The following is a 19,962-nucleotide window of genomic DNA, read 5'->3' as shown; positions in this document are numbered from 1 at the left end:
CAATGGCATGCAGCCCAACTCATCACTCCATCCCCTTGTCAAGGTTCCTTCCCCACTCTGAAGGCTAGGGTACAGATGTGGGGACCTGCATGAAAAACCTCCTAAGCTTATCTTTACCAGCTTAGGTCAAAACTTCCCCAAGGTACAAAATATTTCACCCTTTGTCCTTGGATTGGCTGCTACCACCACCAAACAAATACTGGTTACTGGGGAAGAGCTGTTTGGAAACGTCTTTCCCCCCAAAATACTTCCCAAAACCTTGCACCCCACTTCCTGGACAAGGTTTAGTAAAAAGCCTCACCAATTTGCCTAGGTGACCACAGACCCAGACCCTTGGATCTTAAGAACAATGAACAATCCTCCCAACACTTGCACCCCCCCTTTCCTGGGAAATGTTGGATAAAAAGCCTCACCAATTTGCATAGGTGACCACAGACCCAAACCCTTGGATCTGAGAACAATGAAAAAGCATTCAGTTTTCTTACAAGAAGACTTTTAATAGAAATAGAAGTAAATAGAAATCACCTCTGTAAAATCAGGATGGTAGATACCTTACAGGGTAATTAGATTCAAAACATAGAGAATCCCTCTAGGTAAAACCTTAAGTTACAAAAAAGATACACAGACAGAAATAGTTATTCTATTCAGCACAATTCTTTTCTCAGCCATTTAAAGAAATCATAATCTAACACATACCTAGCTAGATTACTTACTAAAAGTTCTAAGACTCCATTCCTGGTCTATCCCCGGCAGAAACAGCATATAGACAGACACACAGACCCTTTGTTTCTCTCCCTCCTCCCAGCTTTTTGAAAGTATCTTGTCTCCTCATTGGTCATTATGGTCAGGTGCCAGTGAGGTTACCTTTAGCTTTTTAACCCTTTACAGGTGAGAGGATTTTTTTTCCTCTGGCCAGGAGGGATTTTAAAGGGGTTTACCCTTCCCTTTATATTTATGACACCCCTCCATAAACTTATCAAGCTCAGTCTTGAAGCCAGTTGGGTTTTTTGCCCCCACTGCTCCCCTTGGGAGGCTACGCCAGAAGTTCACTCCTCTGATGGTTAGAATCTTCATCTAATTTCAAGCCTAAACTTATTGATGGTTAGTTTCTATCCATTTGTTTTTGTACAACGTTGGCTCTTAACTTAAATAACTCCTCTCCCTCCCCGGTGTTTATCCCTCTGATGTATTTATAGAGAGTGATCCTATCTCCCCTCAGCCTTCATTTGGTGAGGCTGAACAAGCCAAGCTCTTTGACTCTCCTCTCGCAAGGTAGGTTTTCCATTACTCAGATCATCCTAGTAGCTCTTCGCTGCTCCTCTTCCAGTTTGAATTCATCTTTCTTACCATGGGAGACCATAGTATCCCACGCACAGTGTTCCAGGTGAGGTCTCACCAGTGCCTGGTATAATGGCAATAACACTTCCCTGTCTCTACTGGAAATACCTCGCCAGATGCATCCTAGGATTGACTTTAGCCTTTTTCACAGCGCATCACACTGATCACAGGATGACTGAGCCATACGCCCAGGTCTTTCTCCTCTCACTTCCAACTGATTTGTCCTCAGTTTATAGCAAAAATTCTTGTTGTTAGTCCCAAAGTGCATGACTTTGCACTATTAAATTTCATCCCATTTCTATTATTCCAGTTTTCAAGGTCCTCTAGCTCTTCTTGTATTATATTCCAGTCCTCCTCTATATTGGCAATGCCTCCCAATGTCCTCTGCAAATTTTATTAGTGAAGTCCCACTTTTTGTGCCAAGGTCAATGCAAATGTTGAATGAGACGGATCCCAAGGCCGATCCCTGAGGAACTCCACTAGCCTTTCAATGGTCCCCCTTTAACCCGTTCTTTACCCACCTTTTCCATTTTCATGTTAATCCCCATTTTCTTAAATTTAACTAATCGTTTCCTGTGTAGACTCATATGAAATGCCTTAAGGCAATCCAAGTAGATTTGATCTACTGCATTTCCTTTGTCTAGAAAGGAGATCAGGTTGATCTGGCATGATCTACCTTTTGTAAAACCGTGTATTTTATCTTGATTCCCATTCACCTCTGTCCTTAATGGCTGTTACAGAATGTGTTATAAAACCTTGCATACAACTGAGGTCAAACTAATGGGCCTGTAATTTCCCAGATCACTTTTGTTTCCCCTTAACTATGGGTATATTAGCAATCCTCATTCCCATGAGCCACCCTGCCACTGCCCCCAAGTCCTCCTGACCCTGGGGAAAACTGAGGCCAAGTTTGTGTAGGCGTTGGGCCATGCCTAGATTATCTTTATCATAGAAGATCAGGGTTGGAAGGGACCTCAGAAGGTCATCTAGTCCAACCCCCTGCTCAAAGCAGGACCAATCCCCAACTAAATCATCCCAGCCAGGGCTTTGTCAAGCCTGACCTTAAAAATATCTCCAGCCCCTTCTCAGCGCTCAGCCCTCCTCCTTCTTTCCTTGGTTTTTTTGTAGTTAGGGCTGTCACACCTGTCACTGTTGGTTTTAATGCCCTTTGCACAGTGCAGCTCTGCTCGGCTTGTGGCAGATCTCCCTTTCCCCTACACTTTCTGGCCCGCATGAGGCAGCTTTCCTTGCTGATCCCTCCCTCCCTTCCTTCCCTCCCAGCCTCTTGGAAGCAAAGTTTGCCTGTCTTAGAAGCTAGATGGGAACAGTGCAGAGCCTCCCCTACCCAATCCCCCCCACGCCCCAATATCACTGCACCGATGCTGTTAGGGAAAGCGCCTAGGGAACCTTGACTGCAGAAGCGGCCACGGCACCCTCCTGGTTTATGTCCCCTGTGCCCCTTCAGCACAATGAGATGTTAACTGCCCCCTTGCCCCATGGCCGCTTCTGCAGTCAAGGTTCCCTAGGCCCTTTCCCTGACAGCACCGGTGCAGTGATATTAGGGCGTGGGGGGAATTCCTGGCTGCTAGAGAAGATCAGAGTGGTGGTATGAAGATGACAGGCCCTTCCCTGCCCCCACTCTGCCCTAAATCAGCTTGACCAGGAGTCCGTCTCTCCGCTCCCCCAAGCAGCAGTGCAAAGGGTGCCTCATTATTCTATGACAGTAGCACCTAGAAGCTGCCAGCGGAAGTGGGGCAGTGTGGTGCAGGGAGCTGCGCACTGGATCAAAGCCAGACCTTGCCCCAGATGCGGCCCCGATCTTGTCGGCAGCCCTGCAGAGACCCATCAACCTACTCCAGGGATGGCGAGCATGCCTAGCTGGGTCTGGCCATTTCAGAGACAGGGCTGTAATCGCTACTAAGGTTGATCAGACAGCCCTGCCCTGCATTGAGCTCAGCTTCCCATGTACCCGCAGGGCTCGGCCGAGGACAGATTGGGGCAATGGTGCCATTCTCATGGGCAGGCCGGGTGGGAACCAATTCCCAACACAAGTTGATCTTATCTCCTATTTGTATTGGCACCCTGGCAAATCTCTAGGTCACCCTCTGTCCCATGGCAGCAGCCAGCACTGCCAGAGATTACTGCCCTGGGAAGTTGCCCCCTTCCTTGGTGGGAGCCCTAGAAAACAGGCATGCTCTGAACAGTGACTCTGCTACAAAAGGCCCCTCTGTAAGAGATCTGTCCCCGCCTGCCGTGGAGTCAGAGCTCCTGGGGGTGCTGGGAATGGGGGTTACTGCTGTGGTGCTCTGAGCTTGGCCAGCCCGTCCACGGGGCGGGAGCTGGATTCTGGTCACCGTGGGCTCTGTGGGGCCAGCCCGGCCATGGGGGAGGGAGCTGGACTCTGGTCACCGTGGGCTCTGTGGGGCCAGCCCGTCCACGGGGCGGGAGCTGGATTCTGGTCACCGGGGGCTCTGTGGGGCCAGCCTGGCCATGGGAGCGGGAGCTGGATTCTGGTCACCGTGGGCTCTGTGGGGCCAGCCCGTCCATGGGGCGGGAGCTGGATTCTGGTCACCGTGGGCTCTGTGGGGCCAGCCCGGCCATGGGGGAGGGAGCTGGACTCTGGTCACCTTGAGCTGTGTGGGGCCGGCCCGGCCACGGGGGAGGGAGCTGGAGCCTGTCCCTGTGGGGCCGGCCTGGCCATGGGGTGGGAGCTGGAAGCTGGTCTAACGTCATCACCAGAGTTCTCAGGTATGGATCAGTTGGTGGCTTGTTACTGTTGCTGATCCATGGGCTCGCCTACACCCCTGGCTGCAAGTACAGCTGCTGGGGGCACTGATTTAGGGCCCGAATGGGCACTGGTCGCTGTGGTTACCCAAATGGGGGGGGGGGGGGGCTGGATGCAATTAAAGGCTCTGCAGTCACCAACCAGCACCATGGTGCCATGTGGCTTCCAGCATGGGGGCCTGGCTGAGAGCAGAGGCCCAGGTGTGGAGGTGAGGAAGATCCTGCTGCATGACGTTGGTGCCATGGCCCTGTGTGGTGCTGGAGCCAAGCCCGAGTGCCAGCAGGGTTTACGCTCCCTGGCTGCGGAAAGGCCAGGCTGTGTGAATTTCCACGGTGCTGGAGCAGCCAAGCCCTGCCCTGGGGTGCCCCATGGCTGCCCCAGGTCCGTGCTGCTGTGCCTGCTGGAGAGAGGGTGTTCGGGGCACTGCCCACATGACCACTCTCGTGTGACGTGCTTACGCAGGCAGGCAGATGCAGGATGTGCACATGTACAAAGCCACGTACACACCCACAGCTCACAGGCACCACACACGGCTGCACACATGCACCTTTGCTTACCACAGCTGGGAGCACTTATGAGCCCCACATCCCGCCCCTTTGCGAAGCCCATGTCCTTTCTCAGATGCACTAGGGGGGGCTTTGCTTTGCCTCCTTGCCCCCAGCCATGTGAAGGACTGTCTTGGAGGTGAAGGGCCCCAGCCTTTGGCCTTGGGGAGGAGTTGGGGCCACAGGAGCTCCCCGGCAGGTGCAGGCAGGGGCCACAAGGACAGAGGACTCAGGGGCTCCACCAGGCTGGTCCAGAGACTCCCTCCTGCAGGTGGGCGCTGAGGCCAGACTGGCCCTTTGTTGGGCCAGGCCATTGCTCACAGCTGGAGCTCCAGCACCGGGAACCTGCCCTGCAGGGTCGGGGGCTCCAGCTTCCCACTAGGGGGAACCGTGGCAGGGCCTCTCGCCTTGCAGTACGGGTCTCCACCAGGCTTTGCTGTGCAGGCCTAGGCTCTGGGGCCAGACCCCAGGCTCACAAGCCTTGGGGAGCAGGGTAGGGGCCCTGCTGAGCCATCCTATGCTAGTGCCCCAGTAGGCCAGGCGCAGGCGATGCTGGGGAAGGCCACGTGGCGCCTGCAGCCTCTACCAGGCCCATGCAGCGGTTGCAGCTGCCAAGGGTGACAGTGCCCTCTCTCTGTTGGGCAGTGCTGGAGGCAGAAGGGATGGGCACAGGGGGCTGCAGGGCTGGGCTCCTGGGGGGGTGAAGGAGGCACATGTAGCTATTAGGCAGGGGGAGGGATGGGCTCCCAGCCAGCCCCCAGGGAGGTGCTGGCTGGCAGGGGAGCCCCATGCTGTGCCTGTGGGGAGCAGTTCTCCTGCCCCATTGCCCCCTCACTGGGAAGTTGGGAGCTTGTGCATGCTCCTTCTGGGGCAGGCAGTCCCCTGGAGGTACGAGGAGAGTCAGGAGCTTGCTGGCAGGGAAGGGTGCTGGGGGCCCCAGCTTGCTCCTGGGGGTGGGTCACCTCTTCCTGCAGGGAAACCCCTTGGGCCGTGCTGTCAGCTGTTCCAGCTGGGGGTCTGCCATTGTCTCTGGCCCCCTGGGGGAGCTGGGGCAGGTTCACCAGCCAGCATAGGCCAGGTGCAACATTAACCCTTTTGTACCCACTGGGTATCCAGGCAACTGAAACTGAGGCAGACGTGGGCTTCACAGCTGTATTACAAACAATTCCCATGTTTGCTGCAGGCTGAACACAGGGCTCACCCCTACGCTGTGCTCCACGCAGAGCTCGGGGACGGCCAGACTGCAGGGGCAGAGGGGAGCCACCTGGGGCCCCATTGGCCCCTCTCCACTCTATCTCCATGCCCAGCAGGCCCCATGAACAGCATGGCACAGGTGCCCCCTAGCATGCCCTACTCCTGCCCTTACCTGTCTGGAGCTTTGCCCTGGCGGGTGCTGGGCCACACAGGACTGAGGTGCTTCTGCCCCTGCCATGGGAAGCTGGCACAGTGGCTGCCATGCTGGGCCAGGCTCTCAGCACCCAGTCTGGATGCCCGGAGCCATAGACGGGCATAAAGCCATGCTAGGCTCCAGGTGCCGTCTGTGGCCCTTGGCACCACCCGGCTGGGCAGCAGGGAGGGTGGGGGTGGGCCCTGGGCACTGCCGGATTTGGGGGCCTGCTTTGCAGAAGGTGGGTTTATTGACTGAGCACTGTGGGGAATACCCTCCCCCCCCAGCCCTCTGCCCCTGTCCCAGGGCAGGAGGTCACTCTGCTCACAGCCAGCTTTAGTACTGGCTTTGGGGGGGCTGGATTTGCGTTAGCCAGCGCCATGGCTCTGCTGTGCAGGGTGCTGGCAGAATGGGGTTGGGGGAAGGACCTAGGCCAAGGCTGGGCCAGCAGGGGCCTGCAGGCTGGGGTTGAGGAGTGTCACACAAGCACAGCCCTGGTGCTCGCTCACGCCTCCATCCGGTCCCTGAGAAGGCCCCTTTGCAATGTTACCCTCCGTAAGGTCACGCGTTCTCACGAGGGGGAGCCCTTTGCCTCCACTGCCAGCCCGCGGCCTCACCCCGTGAGCCCCTGTCAGCGCCCCCACGGCCTGCCCACCCTGAGGGAGCAATACGGCCCCCGCCTGTTTAGCCTGTAGTGACTCAGCCAGCATGTAAAGCAGCGGTTATTGGAAGTGGGGAACACAGAGTAGGAAGTTACCGCACAGTACAACTGGGTCTGGCCAAGTCCCAGCGGGCCCAGCCCCCTCTTTGTCCATCCAGCCGACCCCCTCTACCACCTCCTCAAAGGCCCTTCCTCCGTCCTTTGTCTTTGTTCCGGGCACACACATCCCCTGGGCCCTCTGCAGCCCTTTGCTCTCCCGCTGGCCAGACCCAGTGGGTTCCAAGCTGGGCAGGGCCACCTAGTCATCAGTAGCTAAGTGACACAGCGTCCAGGCCAGGCTGCTAGGCAGGGTCACACCTGGGCCTCTGCAACACCAAACCCCCTCACCCACCCCCTGGGTAAACAGCAGCACACAGGGGAAACTGAGGCCCACACAGTATTCATACAAACTGTTAAGAAAATTCCCCACATTGTCACAAGGCCACTAGCAAAACTGGGGTGGGGGTCCTAGGGCTGGAAGAGGCAGGAGGGCTGAGGCAGAGCTGAGAGTGGGGAGCCTAGGGCCAGAAAAGGTGACCGGGGGAGAGGAGGGTGATAGGAGAGCTAGGGGGAGTCACAGGGCTGGGAGAGGCAGTGGGGGGAGCTGGGACAGAGCTGGGAGGTCCTAGGGCAGAGAGGGGGGGGGGCTGGGACAGAGGTGAGGGGGGAGCCCAGGGCTGGGAAAGGTGAAGCGGGGTATTATTAGAGCTGTGGGGGAGCCCAGGGCCAGGAGAGGCAGGGAGGACAGGAAGGGGTTTGCTGACATTAAGCCTGCTGCCTTCTACCGCTTCCAGTCCCTCCCTCCCGTGGCACATACGATCCAGTGGCCTCAACTCGGCTCAAGGGTCCAGACTTGAGTCACTGTCTGCATGGAGAGGGGGAGGGAACCTGCCATGCCAGCGCTGCTCTGGGCTGGCTGGGCAAGGGTGGGCGGTGCCCCTCACAGCACCTTCCCAGGGTTCATGAGATTCTTGGGGTCCAGCGTGGCCTTGATCTGCCTCATGACAGTCAGTCCCAGCTCCCCGATCTCCTCCCGCATCAGATGGCGCTTGCCCAGGCCGATGCCATGCTCACCCGTGCAGGTGCCGTCCAGGGCTAGGGCCCGTCTGGGAGGAGAGGGGGCAGGATATGCATCAGCAGGAGGGCAGGGCAGCTGGGGGGAGGGTGGCCGGGGCGGCTGCACCAGGTGGGGGCAGCACAGTCAAGGGGAGGGTGTCACCGGGGGACCCTTGGACCAACTGGCAGGGGGTCCACAGGGGTACAGGAACCCCAGGGTCAGATCCCTTCATGTGAATTCACCCTAGGGGCAGGGGAGGGCTCAGCTGTGTGCCAGCTGCCCATAGCGGATGCTGAAGGTGTAGCATGCCAAAGGGAGCGGGTGAGGGGGACACAGCCCAGGGGGAGGGTACAAAAGAGCAGGGTGTGGCCCTGGGGTGCGCCCCATGTGTGTACAGTCCCCCCCGCCCTTTGCTTCTGGGACAACTACTGACCCCATCCAGACCCTGCCCAGCCTGGCTGTGCTCCAGGGCCCCATGTGAGGAGCAAGTGCCCGACTGTCCCCCATGTGCAGAGCAGCTCCAGTCTCCCATGTGTCCTGGGAGGGCTGCCTGAGCTCTCAGCGAGGAGTCCAGGACAGGTAGCTCCTGGAAACTCTTCTGGTTGCTTCTTCTGCCACCCTGGTCCTGAGCTCTGGGCCCCTCCCTGGTGTGCCCCCCCATGTCCCTAGGTCTGTGCTCAAAGGCCAGTTAGGGCGGGCCCCATCTGCCCCCCGCAGGATCCCATGAGTTGCTTCTGCCCTTCAACACCAGAGATGGGCCATGCAGGGCTGAGCTGCACTGAGCAGGGCGGGGTAGCACTGGGCAGAGCAGAGCTGGGTCGGGCCGGGCAGATAGGGCTGGGCAGGACAGAGCCGGGCTGGGCAGGGCTGGTTAGCACTGGGCAGAGCTGGGCCAGCAGGGCAAGACAACGTGGGTAATACTGAGGAGAGCAGAGCTGGGCAGAGGCAGGCTTGGCAGGGCAGATCAGGGCTGGGAAGAGCTGGCTTCCTACCTGGCCAGTCGGGTTGCAAACTCCTTGACGCGCTGGCTCTCGGCCAGGTTGGCCGGGTCGAACACCAGTATGCAGTGAAAGTTCCCGTCGCCCACGTGCCCAACTATCGGGCCTGAGGGGACACAGACCAGCTGCTCATATGGAGACCCTCTCCCAGCCCAGACACCTACTGCCTGGCTCCCTCCCACCCCTCCTCCAGTGGGGCCCCTTGCCCTACAGAGCCCACGCTGGAGTCATTACCCACCCCTGAAATGCAGCCCCCTCTGGGCAGAAAGGGGCCATGCCCAGGGTTTGGGGAAGGAGCCCCCCGCCCCACTGAGATGGGGGTGGGGGTGGGGGTAGCTCATCACGGATATCCCCCCCATCGGGATCTGGCCAGTGCATGAGGGGCCGCATGTCCCAATGGCTCGGGAGGACGGGATCTCCAGCAGCGCCGCTCCCCGGCGCGGGCTGGCTCAGCCATTGGCTTGTCCTGTCCAGCCTGCCCCAGCACGGGGTGAGACTGGATGAGGTCACAGTGTAGGGGCACAGGAATGTCGCCCAGGGAGCATGTTCCCTGACAGGTGGGGGTCATGGCAGGCCCAGGGCTTATTAGTTCCAGCTCTGGGGAGCCAGGCTGGCTTAGTCCCCTTGCAGCCCCACTAAAACACAGGTCCTGCTCAGCACAGCCCCCGGGCTCGGACCCCTGGGATCGAGGGGCACTAGCCAGAGCTGTGGGTGGAGTATGTCAAGTGCGTTAGAAGCATCTGATGCATGTCTGATGTGTGTGAAGCGTGTTGTGTGTGTGAAGCGTCTGATGTGTGTGAAGCGTCTGATGTGTGTGTGAAGTGTCTGATGTGTGTGATGCATGTGAAGCGTGCCCAGCTGCCCTGTTCTCTGCGTTGGTGGGCATTGTCAGGCACTCGTGCCAGTGAGGCGTTCACCCCAGACAGGTGCACTGTGGGTGGTTGGCGTTTAGGGGCCGCATTTGGGTTTATTCCCAACTCCTGCGGCAATGTGGGGCAGGGCCTCTGCCCCCTCTGTCTGCAGCCCTCAGTCCCATGGCTCCCACACCCAGACAGGATAATGGCAGGCAGGCCTGACCGCAGGGGGATGGGAGCAGCACCAACCCCGTCATGTCATCCCTTCTCCTGCTGCCTCGCCCAACCCCAGTGAAGTGACCCCCAGCTGCACAGGCCCTGACCCCAGGCTCAGTGGAGACCTACCTGTGAGCCCCGACTCCTGCAGGTCTCTGTGGGTCTCTCCCACGATGTGGGGCAGTCGGGAGATGGGGACGCACACGTCCGTGGAGTAGCCCTGGGGGGACACCGGAGAAGGCTCACTGACCCGCTCCACAGGATTGACTGGACACATTTGGGCACCCTGATCCAGCCTCATGCAGGGGGTGCACACTGGCCTCTCTTGGGCCCCCAGAGGATCCCAGCTCCCCCTGCGCCCCACTTATGGGACCCAGGCTCAACTTGGGAAAACCCTTGCTAAGCCCTCCCAGGCATGGGGCTCGGGACGTGCTGTTCAGTGGAGTCCCCTGAAGGTCTGGGGACCACTGACTTTGGGACGCCCATTGAGGAGCGGCCGTCAGCAGTCACGCTAGGGCAGAACAGTTCTGTGGGTGGGCACTGGCCCCCCCAGACTGGGGAAAGCCCAGAGAGTCTCATGTCCCTGGCTCACCAAAAGCCCCCATATCACTCCCCAGTCCCTTCCCCTGATGCCCCCCAGTCATAAGAACATAAGAATGGTCATATTGGGTCACATCAAAGGTCCATCTAGCCCAGTATCCTGTCTACCGACAGTGGTCAATGCCAGGTGCCCCAGAGGGAATGAACAGAACAGGGAATCATCAAGTGATCCATCCCCTGTCACCCATTCCCAGCGTCTGGCAAACAGAGGCTAGGGACACCATCCTTGCCCATCCTGGCTAATAGTAATTGAAGGACCTATCCTCCATGAATCTATCTAGCTCCCTTTTGAACCCCCTTATAGTCTTGGCCTTCACAACATCCTCTGGCAAGGAGTTCCGCAGGTTGACTGTAGGTTGAGTGAAAAAATACTTTCTTGTGTTTGTTTTAAACCTGCTGCCTATTAATTTCATTTGGTGGCCCCTTGTTCTTGTGTTATGAGAAGGAGTAAATAACACTTCCTTATTTACTTTCTCCACACCAGTCATGATTTTATAATCATGTCCCTTCCCTTGGTACCCCTTACCCTCTCCCCAGACACCCCTTGTCCCTCAGGCACTCCCTCACCCTCTCCCCAAGTGACCCCCTCTTCCCCCAGCCTCCCCCACCCCCTCTCCTCGGGCACTCCCCCACCCCCCTCCAAGTGACCCCCCCTTCCCCCTGGCATTCCCCTCCCTCCAGCGCTAGCCCACCTTGCTTCCAGGGCGCAGGGCCAAGGCTGCATACCAGGCGTTGTGCCGAGCGGCCCACAGCTTGTTCCTTGCCTCTGGTTCCCGGGCCCAGGCAAAGTCTGAGCCGCCATTCAGCTGCACGATCTCCTCTGCAAAGGGAGAGACCCCCTCACTGTCAGACCCCTGCCCCCGGAGCGGGGCCTGGCTGCCAGCCGCCTCTGCCAGGCAGGCCGGGGCAGGGTAGAGGCCTGGCTTCCCCTGTTGCTGGAGACCTGCACCAGCAGGTCTGTGGGACGGGAGGTGAGAGATCCACTCCCTGGCATGGCGACAGACTTGGCCAGGGCAGGACAGAGCAACTCTGTCCCCTACAGAAAAGGGGAAGGGCAGCAACAGCCCACCTCAGCCACAGGCCGGGCAGCCAGCCACCCCACAGCTCCACCCAACCCCATGGCACCATCCGAATATGCCTCTGGTGTCCTAGCAGTGCCCACTGCCCCAGGGCTGCTGCTCCCCTGCTGCACCAGGAGGAGGGAGGGCCCCCAATCTGTGCCCCCCTGGGCAGCACCCCCCTGGCGTCATGGGCATACCTGCCTGCCGGACCTGCTCCTCCACACTGCTGGGCGAGCCGTGAAACTCCAGGAAGAGCGTGGGGGACACGGTGTAGCTCAGGCCACTGAACCGGTTACAGGCAGCCATCATGACATCATCCAGGAACTCTGGGGGAGCAGAGAGGCTGGGGGTCAGAGCCCTGGACGGCTCTGTAGCCCACTGGGGAGCGATACCCCCTGCTCCCCAGGGCATGCTCTGCAGGGCACGGGGCAGCCAACTCACCGATCCGGGCCACGGGGATGCAGGCCTGCAGCACCTGCACCGTGCAGCCCACCGCCGCCTGCACACTGGGGAAGGCGCACACGGCTGCCACTGTGGCCTCAGGGCTGCCATGGAGCCGCAGCGTAGCCTGGGTGATGAGCCCCAGTGTCCCCTCGGAGCCCACAAACAGCCCTGTCAGGTTGTAGCCGGCAGCGCTCTTCCTGCAGCAGGGCGAGAAGGGGCTGGGGTGAGATTTGGGGCAGGAGCCCTGTCATAACCATACAGCTAAGGGTAGCCTAGAATTCCTCCTTACCGTAAGGGGTTAAGAAGCTCAGATAACCTGGTTGGCACCTGACTAAAAGGACCCATGGGGAAAGAAGATACTTTCAAAGCTTGAGGGGCGGGGGGAGGAAGGCTTTGTTTTGTGTGTTCTCTTGGGAAGCAGAGAAGTATCAGGTCAGAAAACTCCTTCTCCTATAAACCATCCTAACAGTCTCTCATATTACAAAAATTGTAAGTAAAGCCAGGTAAGGCGTGTTAGATTATCTTTTGTTTTGCTTGTGAATTTTTCCTTTGCTGGAGAGAGGTTTATTCCTGTTTTTTGTAACTTTGAAACTAAGCCTAGAAGAAGTTCTGCTGTGTTTTTGAATCTTTTGTTACCCTGTAAAGTTATTTTCCGTCCTGATTTTACCGAGGTGATTTTTACCTTTTTTTAAAAATAAAATCCTTCTTTTAAGAACCTGACTGATTTCTCTACTGTCCTAAAACCCAGGGGTTTGGGTCTGTGATCACTTTGTAACCAATTGGTGAGGATATTATTCTCAAGCCTCCCCAGGAGAGGGGGTGTAAGGGCTTGGGGAGATATTTTGGGGGAATAGGAACTCCCAGTGGTCCTTTCCCTGACTCTTTGTTAAATCCCTTGGTGGTGGCAGCGTACCCTCCAAGGACAAAGAGTTTGTGCCTTGGGGAAGTTTTGACCTAAGCTGGTAGAAATAAGCTTAGGGGGTCTTTCATGCGGGTCCCCACACCTGTACCCTAGAGTTCAGAGTGGGGAGGGAACCCTGACAAGCCCCCTGGTGCCCCCCTTCCCCGCAGCCCCCAGTACCTGAAGTGGCGGCCCTGGCCAGCCGTGTGCAGCACCCTGCCATCAGCCAGCACCACCTGCAGGTTGAGCACGTTGTGGCGCATGGTGCCGTAGCGCACAGCATTGGTGCCCGAGGCGCTGGTGGCCGCCATGCCGCACAGGGAGGCATCAGCGCCGGGGTCTGCGGAGGGAAAGGGCACAGCCGGCGGTCAGTGGCGGACGGGGCCAATGGTCACAGGGCACTGCAGAGCCAGAATCCCGGGGAACCGTCCCCTCCGCACCCAGGGTAGAGCTCGGCCCAAGACAGAAGCCGCCCGCCCCCAGTTGCTGTGCCGTGGGTGCTCTGAAAGCTGGTCCAGGCCGAGCCCCTGGCAGCTGCCAGCACCGAGCCCAGCACGCCGCGGCCGCGGGGACGTAGAGGGAGTGGCCAGGTCAGAGTCAGGCCCTTCACCCTGGGCGGCTGCAGCACAGACTGTGCCCCCATTGCCCTGCCTGGCGCTGCCCACCCCGTGGCCCAGGCGGGCTGTGGCCTGCGGCATGCTGAGCGGGCCAACGAGGGTCCTGTGGCGGGGTTGATTTTCATGGCACGTCCACTGGAGTGCGACCCAGCTGTTCCGTTCCCGGCAGCCAGCCCCACTGCGCTGGGCTGGATTGGGGCGGAGGATCTGGGGGTGAAGATAACCGGCCCACTGATAGCCTGCCGCCCAGGTATGTCGCCCAGTGCAGCTGCCAGCTTCCTGCTCTGACACCATTAAACCCAGCAGCAGGCCTGGGCATCGGCCATGTGCTGGAATGGGGCTGGAACCGCTCGTCCCCCACCACTGGAGGACGCCCCTCACCCCGTGCCCAGCATCATACCGACAGGGAACCAGAGGCCGGTGTCCCGCAGGTAGTTGTTGAGCGCTTTGTGGGTCACCCCCGGCTCCACAGCCACAGTAAAGTCCTCAGTGCTGAGCGCTGTGATGCGATCCATTCGGGTCAGGTTAAAACACACGCCGCCCTGGCCCAGAGAGATGGGAGCGGGCATGAGAGACAGCCCCAACGGCGCTCCCTGGAAAGGGTCTGAGACCTGCTGGGTCACCACCTGAACACACATAGGCAGGTGGGGCAGGGGCAGGACACTGCCAGGCTGGGGTTCCCCTGCTCTGTGCCCCAGTAGTATCTCGCCATGGCTGCCCTGGCATCAGTGCCCGGCCAGGGAGTCGCCAGAGCTCCAGGAGAAGATGAACCACCATGGCCCCCCCAGCACTGATCCCCCAAGACTCGCGGGCACCGCAGAGCTGCCCTCCTGGCACAAGAAGAAGCGGAGCCTGCCTGGGAGGAACCTCCCCAGAACAGCCATGCTGGGCCACGCACCTACTGGCCTCTGCAAGGACTTCCCTGCTCGGGACAGCGGGGCAGCAGCCAAGGCCTGGGCCGGCTGGCTCTTGTCGAGAGGGGAAGACTCGCTGTGCCAGCCTCACCTGCAAAAGGACCAGTGCGTGGGGTGGCAAGGGTCTGGGTTGGCACCTCAGCTGGATGAGTGGACAGAGTGCCAGCTGCACGGGAGCCCCACTGGGTTATGCCAGCTGGGGATGGGATCTGTCACACCCTATGGCCAGGGAATGCTCACTGCGCTGCCCCCCGCTGCGTATCCTCACTGTGCTGCCCCCCCGCTGCGTATCCTCACTGCGCTGCCCCCCCGCTCCATACCCTCACTGCGCTGCCCCCCCGCTCCATACCCTCACTGCGCTGCCCCCCCGCTGCGTATCCTCACTGCGCTGCCCCCCGCTGCGTATCCTCACTGCGCTGCCCCCCGCTCCATACCCTCACTGCGCTGCCCCCCCACTCCGTACCCTCACTGCACTGCCCCCGCTCCATACCCTCACTGCTCTGCCCCCCCGCTGCGTACCCTCACTGCGCTGCCCCCCCGCTGCATACCCTCACTGCGCTGCCCCCGCTCCATATCCTCACTGCACTGCCCCCCGCTGTGTACCCTCACTGCGCTGCCCCCCGCTGTGTACCCTCACTGCACTGCCCCCCGCTGTGTATCCTCACTGCGCTGCCCCCCGCTGTGTATCCTCACTGCGCTGCCCCCCGTTCTGTACCCTCACTGCACTGCCCTCCTGCTCCATACCCTCACGGCGCTGCCCCCCCAGCTCCGTACACTCACTGCGCTGCCCCCCGCTGCGTACCCTCACCACGCTGCCCCCCCTGCTCCATACCCTCACCATTGGGCCCCCGCTCCGTACCCTCACTGCGGTGACGCCGCCCTCCAGGCCCGTGCCAGTGCTGAAGGGGATGATGGGGACACCATGACTGTAGCAGATTCCCGCCAGCTTGCTGACCTGTTCCAAGTCCTGGGGCCAGACCACAGCATCCGGCGGGCTGCACCTGCAGGCAGGGGAGAGCCCCATGTAATGCCAGCTCCCAGGGGCAGGGTGAGCCAGCTGCCTCTGCGCACAGCGTGTGCAGCTCCACTTGGGCTGGGAACACAGCAGGGAGCCAGCCGTGAGCCAGGCTGGGTGGGGCAGACAAGGCCTGGATGAGCCAGGGGAAGAGGGGCTTTGAGGGCTGAGCAGGGCACTGGCCTCTGGCCCCACAGGTTGGCTCCCACACACTGATCCAGAGGATGCTAGAGGGCTCAGCACCAGGGCCCATCTGCCCCAGCTGGCAGGGCATGGTGAGAGAAACTGGGATTTCAGCGGCGCCTTGGAGGCAACAGTTTGGCGCAGCCCTGGGCACCGGGTGGGGCTGCACCCGCTGTGGCCGTGCTGGGCACGGGGGGCACTCCTGCAGCAGCAATGGGACAGCTATGCCTATGCACCCCAACAGCTGCTGGGGTCCGGAGCCCGTCCCTGGAGCGCTGTCCTTCCCGTGGCCATGTCACTGCGTCTCCCTGGATCGCGATGGGTGCTGCACACACGTCACAGTCCCTCCAGGGGGATGGGCTCCTCCCAGGGCATGAGGGAGCCAAGCCAGCAGAGGCCCTTCACAGCCCCTCAGAGAGCCCCAAGGCCTGGGTCAGCGAGGCTCTAGCAGGCTCCCCGGTCTGCACTGGCTGTATGAGCCAGCCTCTGGTGAGTGTGTGGCGTGTGCTGGGAGCTCCGCAGGTACCTGTGCATGGATTCATCCCTCCCGTGCTGCTCCCGGGCAGCCAGGGCTGTGGACACATTCGGGGTCCCCACCACGGCTCGCAGGGCCTCCACCAGCTTCCCCGGCAGCTGGCCCTAGAGAGAGTTAAAGGGCCAGCGTGTTACAAGCACCTGCCGAAACACTCCCTTTCTCCAGGCGGCGGCAGAGCTCCCAGGCACGAGCTCGAAGCGTGTGGGCAAACCCCAAAGCTGTGCAGGGAGATGGGCACCTAACCACAGCCACCCGTCTCTCCCCAGGGATGAAGGGCACAGGACATGGGGCTCGTGCTGGGATGGGGGCTTGGCTGCTCCAGGATGGGGGAGGGATAGCTCAGTGGTCTGAGCATTGGCCTGCTAAACCCAGGGTCGTGAGTTCAATCCTTGAGGGGGCCATTTAGGGATCTGGGGCAAAAATTGGGGATTGGTCCTGCTTTGAACAGGGGGTTGGACTAGATGACCTCCTGAGGTCCCTTCCAACCCTGATATTCTATGATTCTAAGACATGATGGGCAGCGGGGTGGAGCTACGCGGGAAAGTCCCTCCCATCATCTATCATTGCCTTAAGAGGTCTGTCACAGACACAGATATGTACTGTGTCTTCAGTGTCAAAAGGGCTGGAGATTTCCTTTCAATCCCCTCCCCCTCCCAGTGCCGCCCTTCAGCAAGGATGGCCCCAGCCAAGCTGATCCAGCGCTGCGCAGGGATGCCAGGCTCCGGCATGCACAGGGACCTGGAGCACAGGAGCCAAACGCAGAGACCTGCCTTCCTTGAGCTCCTCCAGAGGTTTTGCCACCACTACAGATTTGTCTGGGTGTGTGAAAGAGAAGGGCCCCTGGCAAGAGATGGGTTGGCTAAGGGGTGCAGTTCAGCTGTTTACAACATTATTGGCCCTGGAGATCACAGGTGCCTGGTTTCGCCTCATTGGCCCTGCAGGGCCTCTGGTCAGCTCTTTCTGACCCAAATCCAGGGGCGTGGAAAGGAAATCTGAAGGAAGGAAATCTTAGTGCAACACTTCCAAACAATCCGAGGAGATTATGGTTGGGGGGGTTGCAACTGGGTCTGAAACGACTCCTCCCTGTGGAGCCAAGGCCTGGCCTTCAGGGAGCTGGGGAAATGCTGGACCTCTAGAAACCACAAGGCCCCGAAGGAAGGCTGCGTTAGGGCAGAATAGGACTCAGGTGGAGAGAGGCTCATACGCCCCTGGCCTGAGGTGCAGGCTGGCTGTGAGCATCACCAGAGACTCTCGGAAGACACATAAGATCCTGGTCTTAGCAGCCAAGTTCATAGAATATCAGGGTTGGAAGGGACCTCAGGAGGTCATCTAGTCCAACCCCCTGCTCAAAGCAGGGCCAATCCCCAATTTTTGTCCCAGATCCCTAAATGGCCCCCTCAAGGATTGAACTCACAACCCTGGCTTTAGCAGGCCAATGCTCAAACCACTGAGGTATCCCTCCCCCCACAACTCCTTAATTTCTGGCCACCTCTCGCCCTGCAGTAATGTGATGCTGCTCCATGCAAATGAGCGCTTTCTAAATGAGCATGAATTAAAGTCAGGTGAAGAGCTGCCCAATATTCGGTCAGGGGGTCTCCACTCGGCAAAGCGTCGATGGGACAATGGCTCCTCCTGACGCAGCAGAGTTCACAGAGTTGGAGCCAGAGCTGCGGAGTGTAACGGCTCAGGTGTTTGCTGTGTTTTACCTGCAGGGCCAGCCCAACCTCAGGGGAGTGAGGGAGCGTTCCTTCCGCACCAGATCTTAGCCCGACGTTCTAATCAGCGGCTCCCGTGCAGGATCCACTGCCGCTTCTTGGAGCAGAGCCCCACTTTGCTGAGTCTGCCCCCTGGCCCAGACACCCCCTTGCCCCTTGGCACACACGTTCCTGGCCTAGGGAGGCGGGTTTTGGAGCCCCCCAACGCTCCCTGGGTTTCTCCCCTCCTGGGGGCTGCCTTTGTCAGTGGTTTGACATTGCTCCCCTGCTGACCACTCACTTGGGGTGTGAGTCCTTCCCTTTCCTCTGAAACTCACCAGAGGTTCATCACTAATGTCCCCAAATCCCCCCCTTCTGCCCAGTGCTGGGGGCGTGGCGGGAGGGCAGGGTCTGGGTGTGGGTAGGTCGCAGCCCGTTGCAGTGAGGGTTCCTGGGCCCAGGAGCCACCTTCACAGGGCTGGCTTGGTGTCCTTCCTGCCCTCCCCATCCTGGGCCAGGTGAGCTCCAGGGCTGATAACAGCCTGTGCGGGTCAAATCCAGCCTTGCGGGCGGCGACGGACTCTGTGAGATGGGATCAGGTGGCATCATGTCAGGGGTCCTGGTAGCGGGCCCCATAGAGAGCAAACTTCCACCCTTAGATGTGGCCCTTGTGGGTCAGGCGGGAGGTGCCCTGGGGAGGTGGTGGGGCGAGCAGGACTGGCCGGGGGTGATGGGGGCTCAGTGAGCAGCTCTCAAGCCAGTGCTGGAATTGGCTATTCAAACAAAAGTGCTGGATGCAGCTGCCCTGGCCAGAACGTGGCTGGCGGAGACTCCAGACCCCCAGCATGGGTGGAGATGCCCATGGGTGGAGATGCCCAACACCCCCCATGCCACCCCAAACTGTATATGTCAATGGGGGGCACAATTTAAAGGGGGCAGAGGAAAGTTCGGTGTCCAGCCCTCCCCCCCCAATATAGAAGTCAAACTACAAACTACATCTATGGCCGCCGGCCAGGGTCCAAGCAGGCACGTGGATAAGTGCAGGGTCCTGCACTTAGGATGGAAGAACCCAATGCACAGCTACAGACTAGGGACCGAATGGCTAGGCAGCAGTTCTGCGGAAAAGGACCTAGGGGTGACAGTGGACGAGAAGCTGGATATGAGTCAGCAGTGTGCCCTTGTTGCCAAGAAGGCCAATGGCATTTTGGGATGTATAAGTAGGGGCATAGCGAGCAGATCGAGGGACGTGATCGTTCCCCTCTATTCGACATTGGTGAGGCCTCATCTGGAGTACTGTGTCCAGTTTTGGGCCCCACACTTCAAGAAGGATGTGGATAATTTGGAGAGAGTCCAGCGAAGGGCAACAAAAATGATTAGGGGTCTGGAACACATGAGTTATGAGGAGAGGCTGAGGGAGCTGGGATTGTTTAGCCTGCAGAAGAGAAGAATGAGGGGGGATTTGATAGCTGCTTTCAACTACCTGAAAGGGGGTTCAAAGAGGATGGATCTAGCTCAGCCCTGCCCTGCGGGGAGCTGGGTCGGAGCCGCCCCCGGCAAGGTCACACCAGGCCCGAAACGCTGGCAATGGGCAGGGCCCAGCTGGCCTCCTGCCAGTACCTGCAGGCCGGAGCTCCTCCTGCAGCCGAGCGCCCCGCTGCCGCGACACAGCCTCTGCAGAGCCATGGGGCGCGCAGGGGCAGGGGCCGGAGCCGGAGCCGGCCCCGGCTGTCGGGCGCGCCGGGCTCAGCCTCCCAGTGCCCGCAGGGCGGGCCCCGCTGCTCCCCAAAACGAAACCAGCCTCCCTACTGGCCCCGCCCCGTCCATGTTAAGGCGGAACCGACTATTAAGGTGGCGCCGATCGGCAGAGCCGGGGCAGCGAGGGCTGGGCAGGGGCAGTCTCCTGCCCGCAAGGGAGGCGGTGGGGTTGGCTCGGGGGAAGGCCGCTGGTGCCGCCTGGCATGACAGCCCTCCCCTGGCCCGCCTCGGGGCGCCCAACCCACAGCGTCCCGCAGAACTTGTAGGGCCTTCGGAGAGCCCCAGGGACAGTGGGCTACAAGGACAAACTCCCCCAGGCCGGGGGCGAGAGCAGACGAGGCCAGGGGGTCCCCACTGCCCCAG

At 59.7% G+C, this 19,962-nt stretch overlaps 1 protein-coding gene across 4 annotated transcripts; it reads right to left on the bottom strand.

The window, feature by feature from the left end:
* Positions 1–476: 476 nt before the first annotated feature.
* LDHD (lactate dehydrogenase D) lies at positions 477–19,630 on the bottom strand. Of its 4 annotated transcripts, none has more exons than XM_048817094.2 (11): positions 19,462–19,630; positions 16,142–16,254; positions 15,256–15,418; positions 13,904–14,045; positions 13,067–13,226; positions 11,983–12,182; positions 11,739–11,867; positions 11,173–11,300; positions 10,010–10,100; positions 8,805–8,916; positions 477–7,861 (listed from the first exon to the last, which is right to left on the bottom strand). In XM_048817094.2, the coding sequence occupies exons 1-11, from the start codon at positions 19,525–19,527 to the stop codon at positions 7,696–7,698; spliced, it is 1,470 nt and encodes a 489-aa protein (XP_048673051.1). In that variant the 5' UTR covers positions 19,528–19,630; the 3' UTR covers positions 477–7,695. The 4 variants fall into 4 exon arrangements, with proteins under 4 accessions (XP_048673051.1, XP_048673052.1, XP_048673053.1 ...); XM_048817095.2 differs by having other exon boundaries at positions 15,277–15,418; positions 19,462–19,629; XM_048817096.2 differs by having other exon boundaries at positions 15,373–15,418; positions 19,462–19,629.
* Positions 19,631–19,962: the final 332 nt, after the last annotated feature.

The sequence above is a fragment of the Caretta caretta genome, chromosome 12 (genome assembly GCF_965140235.1).
Source record: "Caretta caretta isolate rCarCar2 chromosome 12, rCarCar1.hap1, whole genome shotgun sequence".
Classification (NCBI taxonomy): domain Eukaryota; kingdom Metazoa; phylum Chordata; order Testudines; family Cheloniidae; genus Caretta; species Caretta caretta.
The sequence above is the reverse complement of the archived record's forward strand: the minus strand, read 5'-3'. Positions and strand labels throughout refer to the sequence as shown.

What these genes read in the sequence shown, in the direction of transcription:
- LDHD (XM_048817094.2), bottom strand. Translation starts at nt 19,527, where the DNA reads ATGGCTCTGCAGAGGCTGTGTCGCGGCAGCGGGGCGCTCGGCTGCAGG. An exon ending in GGAGGAGCTCCGGCCTGCAG is followed by an intron (nt 16,255 to 19,461) that starts GTACTGGCAGGA and finishes AACTCTCTCTAG; the next exon opens with GGCCAGCTGCCGGGGAAGCT. An exon ending in CGGCCTCTGGTTCCCTGTCG is followed by an intron (nt 13,227 to 13,903) that starts GTATGATGCTGG and finishes TTCCCTCCGCAG; the next exon opens with ACCCCGGCGCTGATGCCTCC.